The sequence below is a fragment of the Symphodus melops genome (assembly GCF_947650265.1).
Source record: "Symphodus melops genome assembly, chromosome: 18".
Taxonomy (NCBI): domain Eukaryota; kingdom Metazoa; phylum Chordata; class Actinopteri; order Labriformes; family Labridae; genus Symphodus; species Symphodus melops.
In genome coordinates this window covers 10,310,535-10,332,299 of record NC_136708.1, presented here as the reverse complement: position 1 = coordinate 10,332,299, position 21,765 = coordinate 10,310,535, and the positions used below count along the sequence as shown (strand labels likewise).

The 21,765-nt window shown below is 39.5% G+C and overlaps 1 protein-coding gene across 1 annotated transcript in view; it reads right to left on the bottom strand.

The window, feature by feature from the left end:
- LOC306838935 (growth factor receptor-bound protein 10-like) overlaps positions 1 to 21,060 on the bottom strand; it is a 41,720-nt gene extending 20,660 nt beyond the window's left edge. The window contains exons 1-5 of the mRNA XM_079367358.1: positions 20,748 to 21,060; positions 18,053 to 18,164; positions 11,450 to 11,543; positions 6,569 to 6,821; positions 6,291 to 6,414 (exon numbers count right to left, since the gene is read on the bottom strand). Of these exons, the coding sequence (XP_079223484.1) occupies positions 6,291 to 6,414; positions 6,569 to 6,821; positions 11,450 to 11,543; positions 18,053 to 18,103 (522 nt within the window). The 5' untranslated portion in view covers positions 18,104 to 18,164; positions 20,748 to 21,060. The remainder of the gene's footprint in view (positions 1 to 6,290; positions 6,415 to 6,568; positions 6,822 to 11,449; positions 11,544 to 18,052; positions 18,165 to 20,747) is intronic.
- Positions 21,061 to 21,765: the final 705 nt, after the last annotated feature.

Sequence of the window (21,765 nt, the reverse complement as noted above, 5' to 3'; positions counted from 1 at the left end):
CACACACACACACACACAAACAAAATTGGAAGACAAAATGTAAACTATGACAACTAACTCAGGCAGTTTTCTTTTTAATAAACTGCAGTGTCCCTCCAGTGTGATGAGGCTGTTTTGCATCCATCTGGGGAGCGATGTAACAAACAAATACATGTGTTTGAGGACAATGCTTAATGTGATGAGCACACAAAAAAATAGTAGAGCTAAGATAAATTACTGTGCCAGTTTGTCCTCAATTTAATTTCTGAGGCTCAACTATGTAAACTTTTACAAGAGTTTAATCTTTACATGATGAAATCTACCACACCTTAGCTCATTTCTCCCCCTCTGCTTTCCCCTCCCCCACTTCCTTCTTTTTACACCAGAAGAGGGTGAGGGGTAGAAATGTACAGGGTTATTGGTCTCCTTTGCTGCTAATAGCAACATGCACAGACACACAATCACACACACGCACACACACACACACACACAAGACTAAAGAGGGCTTGGAGCCACAGCAGATTGGATTGAAGGGTCATGGACAGACACCTGCATGCCAATAAACAAAGACACACATACACACACACACACATGTACAGTATGTACAGGGTCAGAGGTCAAGCACAATAATCTGCTCCTGGGTCAGGCCCACTTGACCAAGAGGTTTATGGGCCCCTAAACCATTTAGGCAACACACAAACAACAAATGCACACACTCATATGTACACATTAACAGGCTCACGCGCACATACACACTCACACTAGTGATCTGGTTGTTTAAAGCCAGTTCAACTGAACAGTTCTGGTTTTATTTATGAACCACTGTGGCACAAGATAATGTGAAACAAGGGTTTACAAGGATTGAAACATGTGATTATTATAGTTTCATTCTTACATTTTCAGTTTATTTCTTACCAATACCAATTATCAGAAAAAATGCTTACAATCAAAACACAACAGGTGAAAGAATCCCAAACTAAAAAGACACTAAAAGGTGTGGCCATTTTTACTGTTGATACTCTGAAAGTACTGATTAGCTTTAATGTCAAAGTTGCATACAAATTGTAACGATGTCGTGTTTGATGATTATGTTAGCAGGATTATATGACATTGTGGAGTGTCTACAAATATTGTGCCAATGAAATGCTCTCTCACTCTGTACTTATGCCCCTCTCCCCAAAAGTATGGGCTTGTGGATGATCTCACATTCTGAGTTATTAGATTCGAATAACAAATCAATTACATCAACAAGACCCTCCCTTGAGTTCTGCTTTTCAAGAAGTGTTGTGTTGTTGTGGTCTGCTAAATGAATTGTATAAAACTGTAAATTGTAAATATTAGGAATCAACATGAAATCCGAAAGCGTATTGAAATAACTACTCCTTACACAATCTGCTCTTTTTGCAAAATGATTATACCAGTTGCTATAAAACCTGTTAAATGACACTGAATATAGCTGTCAGGCTTCCACTGTAGATGAACCCACCCATCATTAATGTCACCATTTGAATCCGGTTTGGGGATGACTTCCCACCACTGTCTTACATCATCAGTCGTCTTTCATGTCTGCGAGTGGTCAGGTTTCAAAGCAGACAGAGCTGATTAGCTCTGCAGACAGGCCAAACTCAATTTCACCTCACTGGAGCGCCACCACAAAGCCTTACTGAGTGGCTCACCTCCCCCCCTGCCAACACTGACAGGGCACTGTCTAACAGAAAACACACAAATATACAAACCTACATACACATATCAGACTCAAACCCATGCAGACACAGTAGATGCATGTGAGTCAGTTCTAGGAATCCTTGTGCACCTGAATGTTTTACTAAATACATCATGTCATGTGAGTGTAGGTGAGATCAATCCTTTAAAACAGAGGACAAACTATATTAAATCTTGATAGAAAAACAAACTTGAGCAGATAAGACAGAAATGTTAACACTGATTTTTTTTTCCCCGTGCAAGGAGCTCATCCACTCATTATCTTTCTAATTTGCCAGTGCAGAACACACTGAGCTCTCAATCCGCAGACTTACTGCAAAAAGAATGCCTGCTGCATATTTGGTCATGTCGACGATATCATTGATCCTTTTTTGATAAAACCACTAAAAATAAAGGGTGATGTCAAAGCTCTCCAAAGGAATCAAAATGTTACCTCATGTCCATTTTAAAAACTTCTCTCTAATATGATTCACACACTATGACTGCTGAAATCATATGCTGATTTTGTACTTGAAAATCCGGCTCCTATACTTTAATCAGATAACTGCAGGAAAAACTTCACATGCATTATTCTGAGGTGCCTGTGTTATCTGACAGCATTTGAATGGTTTCCATAAAGGAAAACATTCAATAAGGGCTGAGAAATTACTTTATTACGTCATCACATCGACACAGAATGTGAAACATGAGGGACAAGGCAGAAACTCAGAGTCCTCAAAATCCTTATTACGACTGTTACTCAGATTTCTTCTGGGTTTTATCCAGGAAAAAGTGACTTAAACAAAACACATTTGGAACTGCTGAAAACTATTATCAGAAACCATAGTTACTCAAGTGACTATCTGAGTGAACCAGCTCTTGTGTCAATTTAATTATAATCTTACTATGCTAAACATATTGTACTCTCCCATTCATCTTCACACACACACACACACACACACACACATGCACCTGATCTGAATGTAGTGGGTCAGCAGACCATTGCGTGCAGAAGCACATCAGCTGACCACAGACGCAGGGGGAGGTAGGAGTCTGTAAAACAGAGTGTGACTCTGAGCTTTTGTCTTCCATTTGTTTTTAAGACTCGGTATATCACCTCAACGATCCCTCTGTAAGGAAGTTTAAGAAATGGATGTGCCTTCAGCTAAATGCTAACATCACATTTGTATGCTAACCTACCAACAGGCACAACGTTGTCATACACTGGAGGCCTACAGCTCCTACATCTTTATCTTTTCCATGCTCTTGTTGTTAAGAGCCCTTTAGGATTACTTTATTTTTATATATTTCTTTGTTCATTATTCTCACAAGGGTAAACCTACAGCACTTGGCACTAACCTGTTTGTGACTCTGATATACATAAATATTAAAATTTAAATATCTATATGGGTGTCATTAGATAACAAGTTAAGGGATCATCAAAATTACGTGAACTTCATGTTTGGGACAAAAAGTTCATTCTTAAATGCCTTTACTAAATTATGCAGTACCTAATCAAATACTTGTTAAGGCATTTTAGTATTGACTAATTGATAGACCAACATTGGAAATCTATGTCTGACTGACTTTTTCCACTTAACATTTTCACCAGAGAGGTCAAGATCATTAACCTCTGTGAACCACGCAGTGAGCCAAGTGCCCAAAGGTACTTCAGCATAGGTTGATATGTGCCTACAGAAGGGATTTAAACAGGAGTCCTTTGTTTGAGAAATGGTCTCTGTACCACTTGGGCTCATTTCTGATGTTAGTAATTATACAAAAAAAAAAAAGAAGCATTGTTTGCATTAGCATCTTCTACTAACGGTAACCTGTTCATGATGCCCCGAGGACTAATCCATTTATGTCATCCAGGGCAACGCAGCTCATAAACCTGTCATGTCACTCACACACACAGTTTTACTGACTCATAATATAAGCTTTAAGAAAGACTGAAGCTTAGTGAGGAATGTTCAGATCCCAGCTCTACAGCTGCAGGGAGAGAGATCCTCTGATAAATCCATGCCAATGCAAATACAATGCAACTATCTCTGCAGACCAACACACGGCATGTCTGAAAACTCTGTGTTAATATGCAAGCCATTCTCAAGGCTTTTCAGACAACACAACTAAACTGCACACATGTATGTGTACGGTACATATACTGTACTTCACAAACTTCACTTCCCTAGAGTCCGTCTGTTAGCTTACATATGAAATTACACAACAGAGCATGCCAATAGAATCAATGGAGCTAAAGGCCACATCTTATCCAGTCTGCTGCTTGTCTTGCTGAACTTAAGTTATCTGATTAGTGAAGGTTTCATTTAATCAACCCAAGACTAGTCATGGCTCATTTTAAGCAATAGAGTAGATGGCAGAACACCATGGTTCCACAAGCTTACACTGAAGCAGGCCAGTTATGCTGGATTCAATTTATTACAAAGCCACAGTTTAACTCAGTGACCACAATTCAAACATGTTCATGTCAAGTAGGTTATGTTATCCCTGTAATAGTAAGTTTAATATCTTGTGCTTATTAGCATGAATCAGCCTGATTAGCCAAATATTCAAAGTACAGCTGTGTCTGATGGGAATTTTATCAGTTTTCTTGGCAGAAGTTTTGAACTAATTGAGATTTTGACCTCATAATGTTGCATTAAGAGATTATATAAGTGATTTCTATCCAAAGTTGACAAATATAAACAGAACACTGGAGGGATCAGCTAAGTCCACAATTTCAACTGACCACATCCTTAAGCTGTTTTTATTTTAGTGTTGGTTGACATTACAACGACACTGTCTCAAACCTCCTGCTGAGGTTAATCAATGCAGCAGTTTTTATTTATTCATTATGTAAATGTTTTCATTGTTACGAGATCAAATTGTAGAAGTAGTTTTAATGATAAACATGATGGAATGTCTGGGATCATTATCACTGTACTTTTCAGTCAAACTTCCAACACAAACCTTATTGATATCCATGTTTTTCTTAAAGAATTTCCTTTCAAATGTAAGCTAGCGACATGAAATGAAAAGGACAGTAAAGAAAAAGCTAAATTCTTCCTCACATCTGCGATACAATCACATATCACATAAAAGCTGCAAAACATGTTTTCACAATTGAAGCTTGAAGTCATGAATGCCAGTTACAAAGCATGCATAAAGCAGTAGCTTAAGGAAAATCCTTTAAAAACTACATAGAGCTGCAGAATATAAAGAACAACTTAAAGTGTTTGCTCTCTAACAAACCTGAGTAACCATCTTCTTCTTAAAATATACAAGACACAAATGAACTGAAGTGGACAAAATCACGACTTTCAGGAAGCAAGACATGATGCAACATCCAGTCAGGCCTCAGACACTCAAACACACAAAAGGTCCTTTGTACAAACTGCAAACTTGCTCTCTGACTCCAGACCTTGTGAGATGATGTCAACAAAATGCTAAAAATAAGGCTTTGCATAGTCACATGCCTACAAAAAAGCCACCTGAGAAACTAAAAGGCAAGAGTGTCTAAAACAACTTTGATTATTCAGGGTGGGCATCCTGAAAACATATTTGAGAGACATAGAACATTCCTGGGACAAGAGGTTTAACCAGGAAAGGAAGGGCAAGGCTATTGACACACACACACACACACACACACACACACACAAACTGACGGGATATGCCTGTGCTGAAGCGTGTGAACCGGAAATGGGTGCCTGTCTTGCTGGGCCGGCAGACGGATTCAGAAGGTTCCGAGAGATCCGACCTGCAAACGTTCCCAGCCGTATTCAAAGCTTTGCTGAGGAAGTCTGCACTCTGTCAGCAGCATCCTGGAGACATTGCTCACCTCCTTCCATGGCAAAACATGTCCGTCATTCTGTATGCGAGTGTCTATGTACATGTGATAATGATGATTCCACAGTAATACACACATACAGTACAGCCTGATAACCCAGGGTGAGCTGTTGTATAATGAAAGGAAGCTAAAGCCAAAATCAACACATGCTGTTCTGACCTTAACATAACAAGCCTGTCAGCAAGTTTCAAAAGACACACAACTTTTCTTCTGATAGTGGCCAAGTGAACGACTATACAAATATATTTTTACACACACACGCACACACGCGCGCGGCTGGTCATTAAACCCTGAGAAGTCTCAGATAAACCAACGTTACATTTTCCATTGTCCAGCAGATATAAATGTGTTTACAGCTCAGACAGGTTGAAATAGGTCTGATTAGTATATTTCTTTTTATGACATGCGCAGGGATGAATATTTTGATAACTCCTCCGTGTCGATTTAAAAAGGACACACATTATGCTTAACTTGGGGCTGATCTGTCTGCACACTGGCATGTTGTAGCTGTTTGGCAGGAGGCTAAGGCATGCCTCAGCTCTACCTGTTTGACTATTACTTAGTTGAACAATAGTTTGGATGAGACAGGATTTCCATATAAATGGGTTAAGAAAATCCAGTCTATGGTAATGTGTCAATATGTAACATCACTGAAAGGAAGCCACTTATTCAGAAACCTCCAAACACTTCAGAATGCATGCAGTTAGTTGAAGCAATGAGTGTATAATACTGTATATCAGAGGGAAGATAGTGAGGGTGTACTTACGTAGTTGTCAGAGGTCTGTATGGAGCCGAGGATGGGGGAGCCTGTTGGGCTGCAGAGCTCAGGGAAAGGGTTTGGGATAGCTGGCATGGAAGCTGGACGCAGATGTTGCTCCTCCTTCAGGCACCTGCAGAGGGAGACACACACACTGTGTCACAGTCCTACTTGATCAGTGAAAGTGAAAATACTGCAAACTTTAAGGACAGTACTTCAAGCTGTCTTAATTTTTATTTATTGTTAAACATTGGGATGAATGCTGGGTGCAGGTGTTGGGTGTCCACCTGACTGCCTGAATGTGCATGGGCTGGGATTGTCGCAGGTTCTCTTTGGAAGGGGGAGAAGGCGGCAGGTGAGGGTTGTGACGAAGCCGAGCCGGGCCATGTCTTGGGAAGGCAGGGTGCAAGAGCTGCTGGTGATGCTGGGTGTGCACGTGGCCGTTATTCAGGAGCAGTGCAGTGTCTGCCTGCGTAGAGTACCCACTCTCCATGGACGAGTTCATGTCATTCACCAGCTGCTCCAAGTCCACATCATCATCTATGGAAACAGATGGAGGGTGGGATTGGCAGGTGGAGAAATGTGGTAGGAGAAAGTGAAAGAAAAACAATAAATGTTACAGAGCATCAGATTTCCACTAGGTGTCGCCTCAGCAAATCAAGTGTCTGAAAAATTATTTCATATCCTAACTACCAACAGGTAATTGTCAATGAAAATTGTCTTTAACAGGCTGTGGTGGTAACTTCCTCTTTAAATTAAAGTAGACATAATTGTATATGCTGAGTTACTTTTGTAAAACCACTTTACAGAACAAAAAACATCATATTCATTATTTCCCAGAGGTCTCTTTGATAAGAAAGGCTAATTTGAGGACAGAACAAGATTATAAAATCTGTTATGCACATTTCTACAACACTTATAAAGGGTCCCGTGTGTTGTATTTTCGTTTCTAGATCTAAAGACAGAGAGTGAATTTAAAAAAAGAAGTTTTCACAACTGTTTTAAAGGAATTCTGTTATGGTCAAAGCTTTTGATTTAAGCTGCAAAAAGGTTGAGTAGACATTGTGCTTTACAGTGAACATAGAGCTTAGCATAATAGCCCTTGTGTCCCTACTGTGTGTACCTACTGTATACACCGTAACAAAGCTAAAGCATTCTGAAAAGCTTGTAATAAGGTGTGCTATACAGTTTACAGTGAAAATACAAAACATTGCCAGAAGCATGTGAGGCCTAAGAGAGATAGCAAACACAGCCTTTAGTAGAGTTGCTCTCCTTGTTGGTTTTCATTGCTTCGATTTCTTCAAATGGCTCTATTGTACACCAACCATAGCTTATTGACTTTATGTTATGATATTAAGTCATTTGAGTGCCTCTCACCTGATTAGTCTTTCAAGCAGTGAAAGAAGAAAAGAGGCAACTGCAGACTTAACCCAACCAAACAAAGTTGTGAGGTCCTCTGCACTTTAACAGGATAGTAAGTATGCCAGCTGCAAGTCAGTGTTGGTCTGTTACCTTTTATTAACAGTTTCCTTACTAATTATTATTTACATGTAAATGAAGTGTGGAAGGCTGAGTGTGAGCCACACCGACTTGCTCTTCATTCATATCGTCTTTTTTCCAAACGAAGGGAAAAGTGTAGTAGCTGGATAAAAATCTCTTTCGAAGCTTGTAAAAAGTTTGAGAGCCAAAACGACTGTTGACCTTTGCTTTGTTAGTAGGTGTGTTAAACTTCCTCTCAAGTAGAGTGCAGTATGTGCTGCCTTTCTGTATCTGCGTGTAGATGTGAGTGTCCGAGGCCCTTTTGTCCAATGTGTGTCCCACCCCAACACCACACACAGAATTCCTGACATTCCTGCAGGAAGAAATTACAGCACTCTGGGAACATTCGCCAGCCTGTTCATGGCATATGGCGATCAAATGATCAGGAAATAAGTAGAACACCGAAACACACACATGCCTGCACACAGACAGGAGAAACGAGGACGCCATGTACGCTATGCAGTGCTGATGAGCATGTGCATCTAATCATAAGAGAGATTAAAAAGAAGAAGTACACAGCACTGCATATTTTTACAAACACACCACTCACTTCACCAAACAGCAGGAGTTTGCAAGCGTGATCTTCAATCACAAAGAGGTATGTAAGACACACAGACATATGCACTCATGAGGGACAGTCTGGGACACAGGGTCATGTGATGTTTAGGTTCATGAGTAGGGCATGGGTTGGGGTGACACAGAGGGGGAGCACACAGTTGGAAGAGACCAAGAGAGCACATGGGGACAGCCAGACATGGCTCTTATGTAAGCTGCACAATACACTCTACCTTTTTCAAAATACACATATCAACTTGTATCATAGAAGAGAGCAACCATGGCTATCTGTATGTAATAAAGTTGAAAATAAACACCTGTGCTTTTCTTACGATGTTAAAATATCTTACTGCATCTTGATCTTGACACTGATATTTAATTTAAAAAAAAATATTGGTAGTTTTATATTTGGATAGTAACCAGTTGTTTGTTGTGAGCTGAAAAGAAATTAATGATTTGCTTACGGCTGAACACATGCATGTCTGACAGGTTCAAGTGAAGGTAATGTTTTTTTTATATCGTCCATTAGAAGTGTACCCAAATGGAAAGTGACTGTTAGCAAGAACGGCTTTTTATGTTATACCTGTGTCATGTTTTCATCTATGAACTATTCATCCTTGAACCACAGCACAAACTGTAGTTGGAATTTTCTTTGTGTCGAGTTATTTAAAGAAAATGTCTATAGGCTCTGACAGCCGAGGAAGTTATCAAAAAAAAAAATTCACATGTAACTTCAAAGTCTATTTTTTTCTTTGAGTTTCCAATTTGTTACTTTCTATTCACAGACCCCAACTGATTTCACTTAAAAACCAGAGTGTTAACAAGGCCAAAAATATCCTCTATCCTCTTAATTTTGCAAAAAAAAGGGAAGGTTTTTCTCAGCAGCTTTTCACTAGCACTCTTTCATTAAGGCCGATAAGCCAACCAGAGTTTTGCATAAAAATTAAGCCTAGTGCTGCTTCAAGAGGATAATAATGATATTGGCATTCCTCTCTTTCCTCCTGTTGTTGGCTTAGCCTTATTGCACTGCTGGCATTAGTTGAAAAAGTCAAAGGACTTATTGCACAAATATGTTCTCCAGCCTCTCTTCTGCAACTTTGAATTCCATTAACTAACCATTAACTAGTTTGTTTTGTTTATTTGAATCAGAAGAGAGATTCTGGCTAGAATCTGGCAATGAAAACCTACAACAAAACCATGCCAAGTTTACTCCTTTAAGATCTCAGAGTTAGTTCGTGTCACAACAACCTGTAATTATCCGTCACTGATAGCAGTCAAGAGGTTAAAAAAAATTGCTGGAGGTTTACATTTTCAAGGGCTAAATGCTATTGAGTTACTTAAGAGGCAATAAAAAACATTCCATAATTGAAATATACTTTGATTTGTTGTTTTTTTACATTATATTATTTTTCTGTATTTTCAACATGTTTCCCTGCAGCATGCTTTCTTGAGATAAAAAAAAAAAAAAGATTATACTCAACTTAAACTCAATACTTAATTTGATTTTATAAATTTTACCACTACAGTGAACAGGAAATGCTTTCCCGCTCTAAAAACTCTGGAGATCACCACACAAAACTACAAATCTTCATAGAAAAGATCACAAACATATTAATATCTGATATGGTATATTGGCAGGTTTTCAGTCAGTCATTGTTGTTTTTGTAGTTAGTGAAAAGTTAGTGAAAAAGAAAGCAATTTGAAAAGCAGAGCAGAGAAAATGTACTTTTAAGACATTGATGAATTTCCTTTTAATTCGACTGTTGCAAGTTTTGTGGCAGCTCAGGAAATTGTAAGGCATGGGAAGCCATTCACAAGACCTGCCATAGACTACATAAAAGAAACTAAAATATAGTATATGAATAAAAATATAATAAGAGCATCATTTTATAAGTTGATGTAAAGTTCTTTTTTAAATACTGTAAGGCTGTAACATAACAAAATGTGGAAAATGGACAAGTCCTGTAAAAACTTTACAGATGGACTGTACATATCTATCAGTGAGGTTAATGAATTTTTTCTCTGTTGTGCAAAATCAGAAGGAAACATCAGTTGAATGTCTTTGACATCATTAGGACATATCTCATACAGACAGAGAAACCTTTTTTTTAAGCAGTCTGTTGTTTCTTAGATTTTTTTAAATCTGGGTTTTGATACATTTCACTTAAATCATGCAAAAACTCTATACAGGACTGTCTGCAAAGTGCCAAGGACAGCTTAGTAAAGTTCAATTGATCATCTTTATTTATTAATATGGTCTCGATGGAACTTCAAATGAAGAAAATATACCCTTACAATATAAAGATAGTTTATGGCGGCCTGCATTCTGAGTGCAAACCTGCAAACATTCAACTTTCCACCCCTGCCCCAAAGGGCTGTGGCTTACTTTCTATAAACTCCCCTCTGCCTGGCGCTGGCTGACCTACAGGCCTATATAAAGATCCCCCACCTCTCACTCCATTCACATGAAGCCATATTTAATTCTCTTACACGATCATGACCACTACACATCAGCCAAGCAGGCAACTTAACCACCGACTAAAGGGGGAAAAAATCAGACCAGGGAGGGAAAATTTGCAACCTCTCCTCAAGTTGGCTGCTTGCCAAAAGGATTCCCATGACTTTCCAGGATAGCTGCAGGGACTTCTAGTAATATGCTAACAGCAACCTAAGGTATGTGTGTGCATATTAGGAAGGGGGGTTCTAAAAAGTTGCTGAGTAGTACAAAAAAATAACAGTGAAGGTGGTGGTGCAGGAGGTTACACGTAAAGCCCAGCCTGCAGTGATAAAGGAAGAAAGATGAAGATGGAGAAAGGAATAAAGAGGGGGAGATTTCCAGGAAGACATGTGCATTCAGTGGGCCAGCAAACAGTTTGTTGGCTAGAGAGAGATCCTATTCAGAAGGTATGAAAAGAGAAATATGTGAAACGTGAAAAAACTGTCACTTTTTTTTTTTTAACAACTTAAAGAATGAATTAAAAAAAAACACATTGTGAAATACCATAAAAATAATTTATGATTTAAATCTGTCAATACTTTTGACATAGTTTGATTAAGGTGGAGAAGAAAATTACCATGTTGATGTGGCAAAATTTGATTGGCTGGGCCCTGAAAGCCTGGAACAATCAGCTCCTCAGACCTATGTGAAGAAGTGCGATCCACGCTTTCCTGTCGAAAAAAAGAAGAAAGTTTGTTAAGCAGGCAGAGACTGTGCAATAAAAAACATGCAGTGAGTTTCAGATAGGGGATATTTTAGTAAGTGTTTAGACATGTCATTTTCACAAAGTTCAAAAGGTCACTAAAAGTCATTTTCTTTTGAGAAACATCAAGCCCTAGGTTTAGAAGCCAGTGACAGTTTGACTGGTACCGTTAAAAAAAAAAAAAAAAAAAAAAAAAAAAAGAACAGATCAATCATTTTTCAGAGCAAAAACATACCAGCTCAGGCACACTTAAACAATCTCACATGTCTGGAGATGCACATATACACTGCCAAGTTCCTCAAACATTGCCTAATTTGAAGCAGCCTTGAGGCAAAAAAAAGAAAAAAAGAAAAAGAAAACGCTGAAGAAGAGAAAGGCAGGGGAAAAGGCCAAACAAATTTTCAATCTTCCCTTTTCTAGGAAAAAGAAGAACGCGAAAGCATTGCTTCCAGGAACTGTTCTTGGCCAGGGGTCCTGTTGTGCATGTATGCAGATACGCACACATACGCACACATTCACAGCTCCCCTCAGTGCTAAGAAAACATCTATAAATGCCCCGAGTGAGATTTATAGCTCTGAGAAGCAACAGCCAAAAGCTTTCCAAGCAAGGAAACTGGGCTGCAGGGCCTGATGGCTGACAAAGAAAGTCTGCAGGCTTCGGCGAGAGCAAACTAGCTGCAGCAACTCATCCACTAATCCTTCTCTGATACAAAGTATATCTTACTTACCATGTGAAGAATGCAAACCAGCATGCACAATGACAATGAGCATTGCTCAAACTGACGACATAATCTCCCATTACCCTCTTAAGTGACACATATTGTTGCAGGAAGAGAGATTCTGTTACATATTTCTTTGCACAGAGCTTGCTAAATTAGATTGATATGAGAGCAGTATTGATTTTTAAACAAATTGCTGAATGTGTCTCACTATTCCTGGAAGACAACAGAGGATACATGCTCTATTATACTGAAGGAAGTCATGGTTTAAATGCTGAAAGACATACTGATGTTGAATATGATTCTTTGGTAATGACGATTTGGCATCTAAATAACTTATTTATCCTAATACTGCAATAAAGATTTTGGATCATGTGTCCTTGCTTTATACATATTCAAGAGTGTAAAAATGCTTATATACATTTTATTTGGTCATATATTTGCCTTTTTTTTTCTGCCATTGGATTTGCTATACTTCAACACAAGTGTGTTTGAAGTGTAACTGTGTATACTGGGAGGAGCTGGAGGCAGGATGGTGGCCTCGCTCTGCAGCAACAGTGTTAATATATAGCTACAAATAAACACAGGGATATCTCCCTCCCTTCATGAGTTCTATCATGGCCAAAGAGTTCCAATTCCCCGAAAACGTTCTCTTTAATTTCATTAAGAATCTTTCTTGACTCAATAGTTTAAATAACTGTAAAACAATTCTACCTAAACTCTTTCTTTCCACGTAATGTCACACACTCGTGGAGCTGCCCACCTGTCAGGCAACAAAGGCTGCCTACTGCTGCTCGCTACGGAGAAGTTACCAGATTGTGCCACCTATAGTATGTGTTTTATTCAGGTAAATATTTTATAAAGATTTTTTTTTCTTTTTTTTTTTTTAAATGAAGACTGTTATTGTTCATTATGATTCACAAACTGGCAAGGACACAAACCTGGGTTGTAGTTCAACAGAATCTCATCCCCTTACAATATAAATGAGAAAGAAAACAAAGGGAAGAGGAGATTGTAGATTGACGCTATTAGGTTCTCTGCTTTCCCTTGAGGGAACAAAAGGAACATCCTTTTCTTACTTGCTATATAATATTGAGTTTACTTGAGCAATATAATACTGCCTTTTTACCTACATTGCTGTCCACGAACATTGACTAAAAGTGACAGCTCAGCCGACGGTGATCCTGGTACTAAATCTAGGTAACTTTAACTAGCGAACATTAGCAATCTGCTACGCTTGGATGACAAAGAATCAAGAGTCTTGCCCCTGCCTTCCCAAATGTCAGTATCATTGGCCCAGACACAAAGTTTTCTGTAATTTTGTGGGCATTTTATACTGCCAGCAGGGTAAGGATAACTCTAAATACTGTATAGCTCTAAAAAAAAAAAAAAAGTTTAGAGATGGAACAATTGTTGCGCCCAAAACTTTAAAGTTTGTTTTTCTTTGGTTGTCAGGTGACTTGTTGAAGAGCTTAAAAAATATTGAGCTAGATGTTACATGGATGCCTCCATTTTCCTATGCTGTTTATTGTTGACCTCCAGGCCTCTACACCAGTCATATGACTAAAAACTCTGAATGGTAAAATAGGTCTTTAAGGGATAAGATCTGATGCATAAAAATGATACTGGACGAAAACATTGATTCAAGTAATAATCGATTTTTTTTGTTTAAGATTGTGCGTCGATATAAAACATCTAAGTCAAATTTGTCTAAATATGCACTTCAATTCATTCTAAAACAATTTCACCCACAGCCAGTCAGAGCATTAAAAACCCACTGCTTTATTTTAAGTTGCTTCAACATTGCTGCAGCAGGTGTATCAATCCTGGCAAGTCACTCTTGTTGCATTAGCAACATTAGCTAGCTTGTACAACTGACATGACATACCCGTATTAAAATGAACAATTTAAATGCCCATGGTCACATCATATGCGACTAACCAGAGTTAAAATAATAAATGTACTTGAGCTTGTATAGCGCTAAACTAGTCTTCAAACCCACAAGACTACTCAAACTGAACCGCATGTCACAACTGCCCATTCCCCCACTGATGGCAGAGGTTGCTTATCCCATTCATACACACAGATACACAGATGACGAAGCAGCGGGAGCAATAAAGGGTCTAGCCCAAGGGCACATAGGACTTGTGCAGGGGTTGCATGAGCTGCTGGAGATTGAACCCCCAACACTACCAACTGAGCCTCTGTGGAAAAACAATCAAAAACTGATTATCCAACCACACAGCATCACTTTACTGATTTAAGTTTTCTTCTTGGGACATGAAACTGGACATCCTAAAATATGCACCCTTCATAACAGAAAGGAATTGTATTGTCTATCAGGAATCCGTCTGAATTGAATATGAAATGAATTGGGACCCCAAAACGAATCTTGACATATTGCAAGATTCCAACCAAAAAATGTCAACTCCCTTTCATAAAACTTATCACTGGTTTCTCAGAAAAATTTTCCAGATGTGGAATTTGTTGTACAAGGAGCCAATAGTTATCTCTTGATATTACAGTTCTAAAAGGGTAAACGTGGTACAGAAAATAAAGGAATCCTTTGTTCTTTAAATGTTTTGGCTTTTGGGTCAGTCCTCAAGCCTTGAGTTTAAATTTTCACAACAGGATTATTCATCACTCAAAGGTCACCACTGGGTCATTATGTAACTTATATATGATATATCACTATTAGTAAGTAACATGAGTTTATGAAAGAATAATATATTTAATAGTAAAAACCCAAATATGAATGAATCCCATGAATGTTAAAAGAAATTTGGTTATCAATCTAATAACTGTTGAGACATTTGACTACATGCCAAAAATGTTATCTTGCATGTTGCGCAACAGGAAGGGCCTTTGTCAAACCACTCCTTACTACACCCTCTCCCTTAACACTTTCACTCCGTTTGCACGCTCACAAGAAGGCTCCCCCACATTGAGTGGGGTTCAAAACCGACGCTAACTTACTTAACAGGCGTAACACCTCACAATTTTTAAAAATACAACACAAGATTAAGATGCATCGTTAACATAGTAGCATCCTGGGAGAAAGAACGTCCTACGCAGCAAACAAACCCAACAGGTGATGATCACACTAATATCACTGTGAGTTGTCATCTATGTGAAGGAAGGAAAACTTCTCCCCCAAGAATGAAGCCCAAAGCTAAACAAGAACACACTTCTACTAGACTACCGTAGTTGTCAGCGAGCACAGTGCTGCAGACACATAGTAACTAAATTTCAGTAAGGTGACCAACACAGACCAACACACATTTTAACATGGAATATTGGATGGAAATACAGTCTGCCTTTAAACATTTTTTTCCAAATGACATATCTTAAAAATCCTATTATGTCACCGATCAGTCTAAAGCAGTTACAGAAAATATGATCTTATTAAATGTGCTGGCCTTTAATGGTATTCCTCTTTTATATATTTTTTTCCTAGAGAGCATAAACTTTAATCCTCCATTACAGTAGTGATTTCCAGAACACTTCTCGGCACAAAAAACTGATGCATCCACTCTTGCAGTGTTCTTGATTTTAAAAGTGAGTTATTCCTCCTTGTGGAATTGTCAAAATGCCGTACTTCTTCAGACAAAGACATGATTCTTGGAGTCATTAGAACTTGAAAAAAAACATATTTTGAGTTCTCTATAAATGATAGACAACTTGACATTTTCATGAGAAAAATTCTTTTCTCTATAGCCCTTAGCATTATTGTGTCAGCATTACAACATTCTTTTCCTTCAGAGCGTCAAAGGCTGAGTTTCCTCGAAAGCACAACTGTGAGACTGAGCGTGCCAAATGACGCCTGTTGCATGAAGCCCCTGACTATATTGACCTCCCTGAATCTAATGTAGGAAGGAGCTAGATTCCTTATATTTCCTCAGACTAAATAAGCATATTCCAGACTGTTTGCTGGTGTTTAAGGGGGAGGCTCTGGTAAATTCCTCATTCATTTTGTTCCTCCGACTGGTTAGGACTTTGGTATCAGTGCTGTCAGGTTCTATGTTTATGCACACTTAAATATAGACTCATTAACTTCAGGAGATAAGAGGGAAAAAAAGAAAGAAAGAAGAAGAGAAAGAAAGCGAGAGTTGAAGGCTTCTTACGCTGAAACATCAGACGCACACACACGCACACAGACACACAGTGTTTGAAAGACAGGCCTGGAGTCCTGCCCACATTCACAAACATGCCAAGCATCATGTATAGCGTTATGTAAGTATACAGGGGGGAAAAAGGGATCATTCGCACCTTATCTATGCACAACAAAGCTACAGTCATTGCTTACCAAGAGGCTTCAAGGGGTGTGTGTGTGTGTGTGTGTGTGTGTGTGTGTGTGTGTGTGTGTTTCATGCTGTGTCATGTCAACTGGCAAGCTTTACATAACAAACACACACATACACACAGAAATGTTGTAACCCACTTCTTTCACTGACTATCAAACTCTGTTTTTTCCCCGGTAGATGCAGGGCGGAGGAATGTTGTTTTCTATGGGGATTCAATTCACTATTCAGTGCAGTTCTACTGGTGCAAAACCCTTTCCTGGAACCTTATGTGAACCAATCCAACTTCATGTCAGCTCAACAGGGGCTCATTGGTCTCACGGTTTGAGTTAGCAGGGAGCTGCATTCTTGTACCTCGACTAAGAGGAATCAGGCAGCTGAGGCTACGTCACCTCCATCGCCCCATTGGTCTCAGTAAGACGTCATGCTATCAATCCCATGCTTTCAGAGGGCTGTCACACAACAAAGCCCCCCGCTTGTTATTGTTATTTGTTGAGCACTCTATTTATAGACCTCCATGATGCTCTTGAGCCAAATTCTTTAGGTTGCTGGAGAGGAGAAAATCCAAGCTGAGAAACAAAGGGCTCATTCTGCAAGAGTTGGACAGTGGAAGTGGGTCTGTTGTGTTGCACAGATACCCTGTTTCACCCAACTAGGCCGAGAGTCATTCATTATGAAGCAACAGACGCATAGAGCGACTGTACACATTGTGACACACGCTGAGACAGATTTTCTTAGATTTGGCTTAACAAAAATAATTCTCATATTTTTTCAGTGCCAGCAAAGCATGGAAAATGTTGTGAGATGACTTACAATTCATCTACACCTGAGGTCACGCATTTGGAAGTTTCATGTGAGAGTATCATTTTCAATTGCTTCCTCTTAAAAAGAGGTGTCGACACACTGAAGTTACTTTTCAGTCATTTTGCTGCCAGTGTTTGAGATACATTATTAAAATGTAGGAGTAGGAGTGTCACTGTGTCTAGTGTATGCCAATATATGTTGATGTGTGGTGAAGGGTGAGGGGGAAGGGGGGCCTGGCATGAAAAGTTTGGAAACCACTAATGTCAAAGATATAAGCTTTATTATAACTAGATTAATGACTTTTTAAGGACAGAGACGTTGCACTCCCCCTACTGTAGGTTTGCCGTTCTCAGCTCTGTGTTCAAACTGATAGGGTGGCACTTCCTTCATCTTGTTCATGTGTCAGAGGCTCGAGAAATGACATCGTAATTACAAATGTTTTCATGTTCACAATTGTCAAAGTGAAAAAAAAAAAAGTGGCAAAAAATTTGAGTGGAACCTGCACTTTCCATACGAAAAAACTAAGCATTCAAAGTAGAGCAGGCTTGATCCCTCTGTTTGATCTTCAATTTTTAATGAAGCTTTTACATTTATGTAACATACATTAACCTGCTTCCAGGACCCACTTACAAGAACACGTAAATTAAATTTACCTTGTAGTTTGAGTGCCGTAAAAAGTAGTCAGGGCATCCCGCTAAGGCCATGGTGTTCCTTCAGGCAGGGTTCCCTCTGTAGGGAATGTCACTCACTGGACTTACCAGCACCCTGAACATGACAGGACAAGACACAGCAGAGACTGAATGCAAGGAGGACACAAATAATGTATCACTAATTTGCCTAAATTAAGATTTCAGGAGAAGAGAGAAATTTTTAAATTGAGCTGAATGATGGAGAAACAATACAAAAAATCATTAGGTTATACACACAAAAAGTGGAAAAGTAAATAAGAGCAACATGTATTGACTGTCTCAGTTTATGGTTGGATCTGTGCTTTACTAAATACAACATTTTGTAAAACTGGTATCATTTGAGAAACCAAAGGAAGGTTACTAAACAAAAAGCCTATATCCCTCTCTCAGAAAAAGGCCTGCATGAGCAAATGAATGGATGAACCCGCACACTAAAGCCAATGTAAACATAGCCATTGTGTACCACATACGCACACAACACACACACACACACACAGATGCACACTTCAGTCCCGAAACAAAGCCTGGGGCTTAACACTAAACAAGAAAATGTCTCCAAGCTGCCAATACACATGAACACTCACAACCTGCAAACCAATAGGGAACACAAAAGGGGGTAAGAGGGGAAGAGCTCTTGTTAAAAAGGAGTCAGCTATCATGTCTGCATTGTGTAGCATCATTTTCTGAAAGTGAAAAGGGGTGGTAGTGCATATAGGTTTATGTTTCTGTTCGATAAGAGGATACACGATGAGCAATAACGTTCTATTTCAAGGAGTGCAGGAAAGAATTTGGATGCAAATCCACTTATTTTGACATATTACAAAGCAACTGTTTTGATGTCGCTTCGTAAAGTATGAGCCACAAACAAATGAAGGGTAATGGGACCCATGACCCAATATTATTTTGTATTGGAACAATATTTCTACCATGTTTCATTGGTTTGGCTAGCTCTGGTAGGAAGAATAGAAACTCCTATCAGCTCACCCAATTTCTTTAAAAGCTGCAATACAAATGTTTTTTAAGCTTTTTATTTGCGCTTGTGAGATGTTGAATCTCTCTCTATTACAGATACTTCAGCAGCCTACTTAAAAATGTGAGGGAGGTGCTGCAACCAATGCTGCTCCTCAGACAGGTTTATCAAAGTGAATATACACCCGCAACACACACACACACACACCCCCGCATACACCCACACACATATACACACGTACAAGATCACACTTAATAGCACCTCTCTGTCTTTGACTCTGCAAGTTTCTCTGCACCGTCTCTCCCAGCTTGTCTCCATTGTACAGGTCATTATATAACAGATATCAGATGGTTCAAACAATATCCCTTCCTCCTCCACCTCCTCCTCCTCTCTTCTCCCTCTTTTTCACCCCACACTAATTACTGTTTCCACTGGGGCTCTTCTATCTTTAGGTCGCTCTGCTGACTGAGAGTTTGTCTAAATGTGTGTGCACACTGCACAGTTGCACATACATCGAACAGCCAGCCTCTGAGCTGCTGATAATTTCCCTTTTTATTTCCCCCTGAACTGGTTTTTTTTTTTAAATCTCACACATTATTGGTTTACAACAATCCAACTGCTGAGCAAAAGGGCAAGCAGGACTGATTCTAAGTTAGACTAATAAGCCTGAAAGCAAAGCCAAAGCTCCAACTGCTTGACATTTGCTGACATTTGTGTTTCCTCCTGCAGAGAAAGGAAGAAATTCACCTTTATTGGTCATAAAAAGTTCTCGAAATTCAACAGGGCTGTAAAAATCTTAATAATGCCAAATGTGTGTGAGAGTGTACAGTCGATGTGGATATAACATGACACGCTTCAATATCTTTGAAAGTACATTGGATGCTGATTCGACACAATAATGCTGATTTAGTCTAATACATTGCACCTGTACTTCACACACAGTAAGCATTAGATGGCCATTCACTCTCAGAGGCCTTCATGTTACCTGATCCTGAACAGAACTGTAGTCTTCTTTATGCACCAGGAAAAAGGGAAGAAAGAAGTTTAGCAGTGTGCAGAGATTAACCCACCTAAAGTCACAGCTAATGGAGCTTTATGACAGAGCATCTCTGTCGCACACAGCTTATCCTCTTTGCGGCAGAAGTCCCCTATTGCAAGGCAAGCTCAGATAATTCACTTACTTGAAAACAAATGGAAGAGGCAACAGTAAACAAAAGGACAAGAACTGCACCGTTTTTTACATGGTCACTTTTCTGTAACCAGGAAAAATTCATAAGTTCAGAATCTAAGCCACGCGAGTGTCCTCCTACTTGAATCGTTTTTGTTTGTGGTTTGCCTTGTAAACTTTCATCATTCAATCAGTCATCAAAACGTTGATCCCTTACACCATTATCAAAAATAACTTCTGTAGGACCGCACTGACTAAATGTCAGAAAATCTAGCTGAGCAAAAAACATTTATTTCACAGAAGCCTTCTCTGTGTTTTTAATCAATATCCATTTGGGCTACCTTGGTGGATGTTCAGACTTCCTAGTTAATTCTTCAGCGAATATGTAGCGTGAAAGCGACTCCTCTCTTTTGAAACCATATGCATGAGCAACACCATATGGCATGGATATGTTTTGCTTCTGAGTTGAACAAAAACTCATTCTAAACCAAATTGTTACCAAACAAAGAAACAGTGCTTACTGTAATCAAAAGGCAGCTCGCAGCTGAAGAATCGCGTCTGAGACGCACGACGGAGCAACACCCGGCACGCTTCGTCTGTCCTCGTCTGGATCTCCACTCAAACTGCTTCACCCCAAAAACTGTCTGCTACTCTGTTGTCTACACCTTGTCCCCCCCGCTTCCGAAACGTTTTCCTTGCACACGTACACACACACACTCTCCCACGTCAACGCACACTTGCACATATTCAAACACATGCACACACGCACTGATCTTAACTTGCACTTTTCGACCAGCTGACACATCTCTCTCTCTCTCTCTCTCTCCCCCTCTCTCGCTCCCCCCCCCCCCCTCTCTCTCTCTCTCTCTCCCCCTCTCTCGCTCCCCCCCCCCTCTCTCTCGCTCCCCCCCCCTCTCTCTCTCTCTCTGACACACAAATCTGTACACTCTGAACGAAACGTCCTCTCTCCGCCCCGCCCTGCCCCGAGTTACACTCTGCAAGAAAGAAGAAACTGGTGGTCAGTTGGATTCTCACGTGTTACACGGTATGTAAGGAAGTAACACGTTCATAAAGTCCTTACGTTCTAAATTTGCCATTTAAATGTTGCTGCAGAAACACCTTTTCAAGACTTATAGCAACCAGGATGAAAGACATTTTCTAATTATTGGAATCGGGAGATGCATCGTCTCTGGGTCTAAGGTGACATAGGGTACATCTCTGTTTGCTAAATTGCATCCAAGTGTCCTACAACTTGCCTTCATTGGGTCTTAGTCCCTCCCACAAGAGATACATGGAGAGAAGCAAGGAGACGAAGCAGAAGAGAGAGTAAATGAGGAAATGTATTTTTTTCTTTGCTATTTAGCATTACAAAAAAGCAGGTAAAAAGACCATACTCATTGATGCTACAAAAAAAAAAAACAGGAAAAAGACCTAAAAGTTCATAAAGAAATCTTGGGCAAATCCAGGCTCATGACAAACAGCAATCTAAAGAAACTGCACTGGGCTTGAAAGGGGGATATGGGGAGATGGTATTGGTTG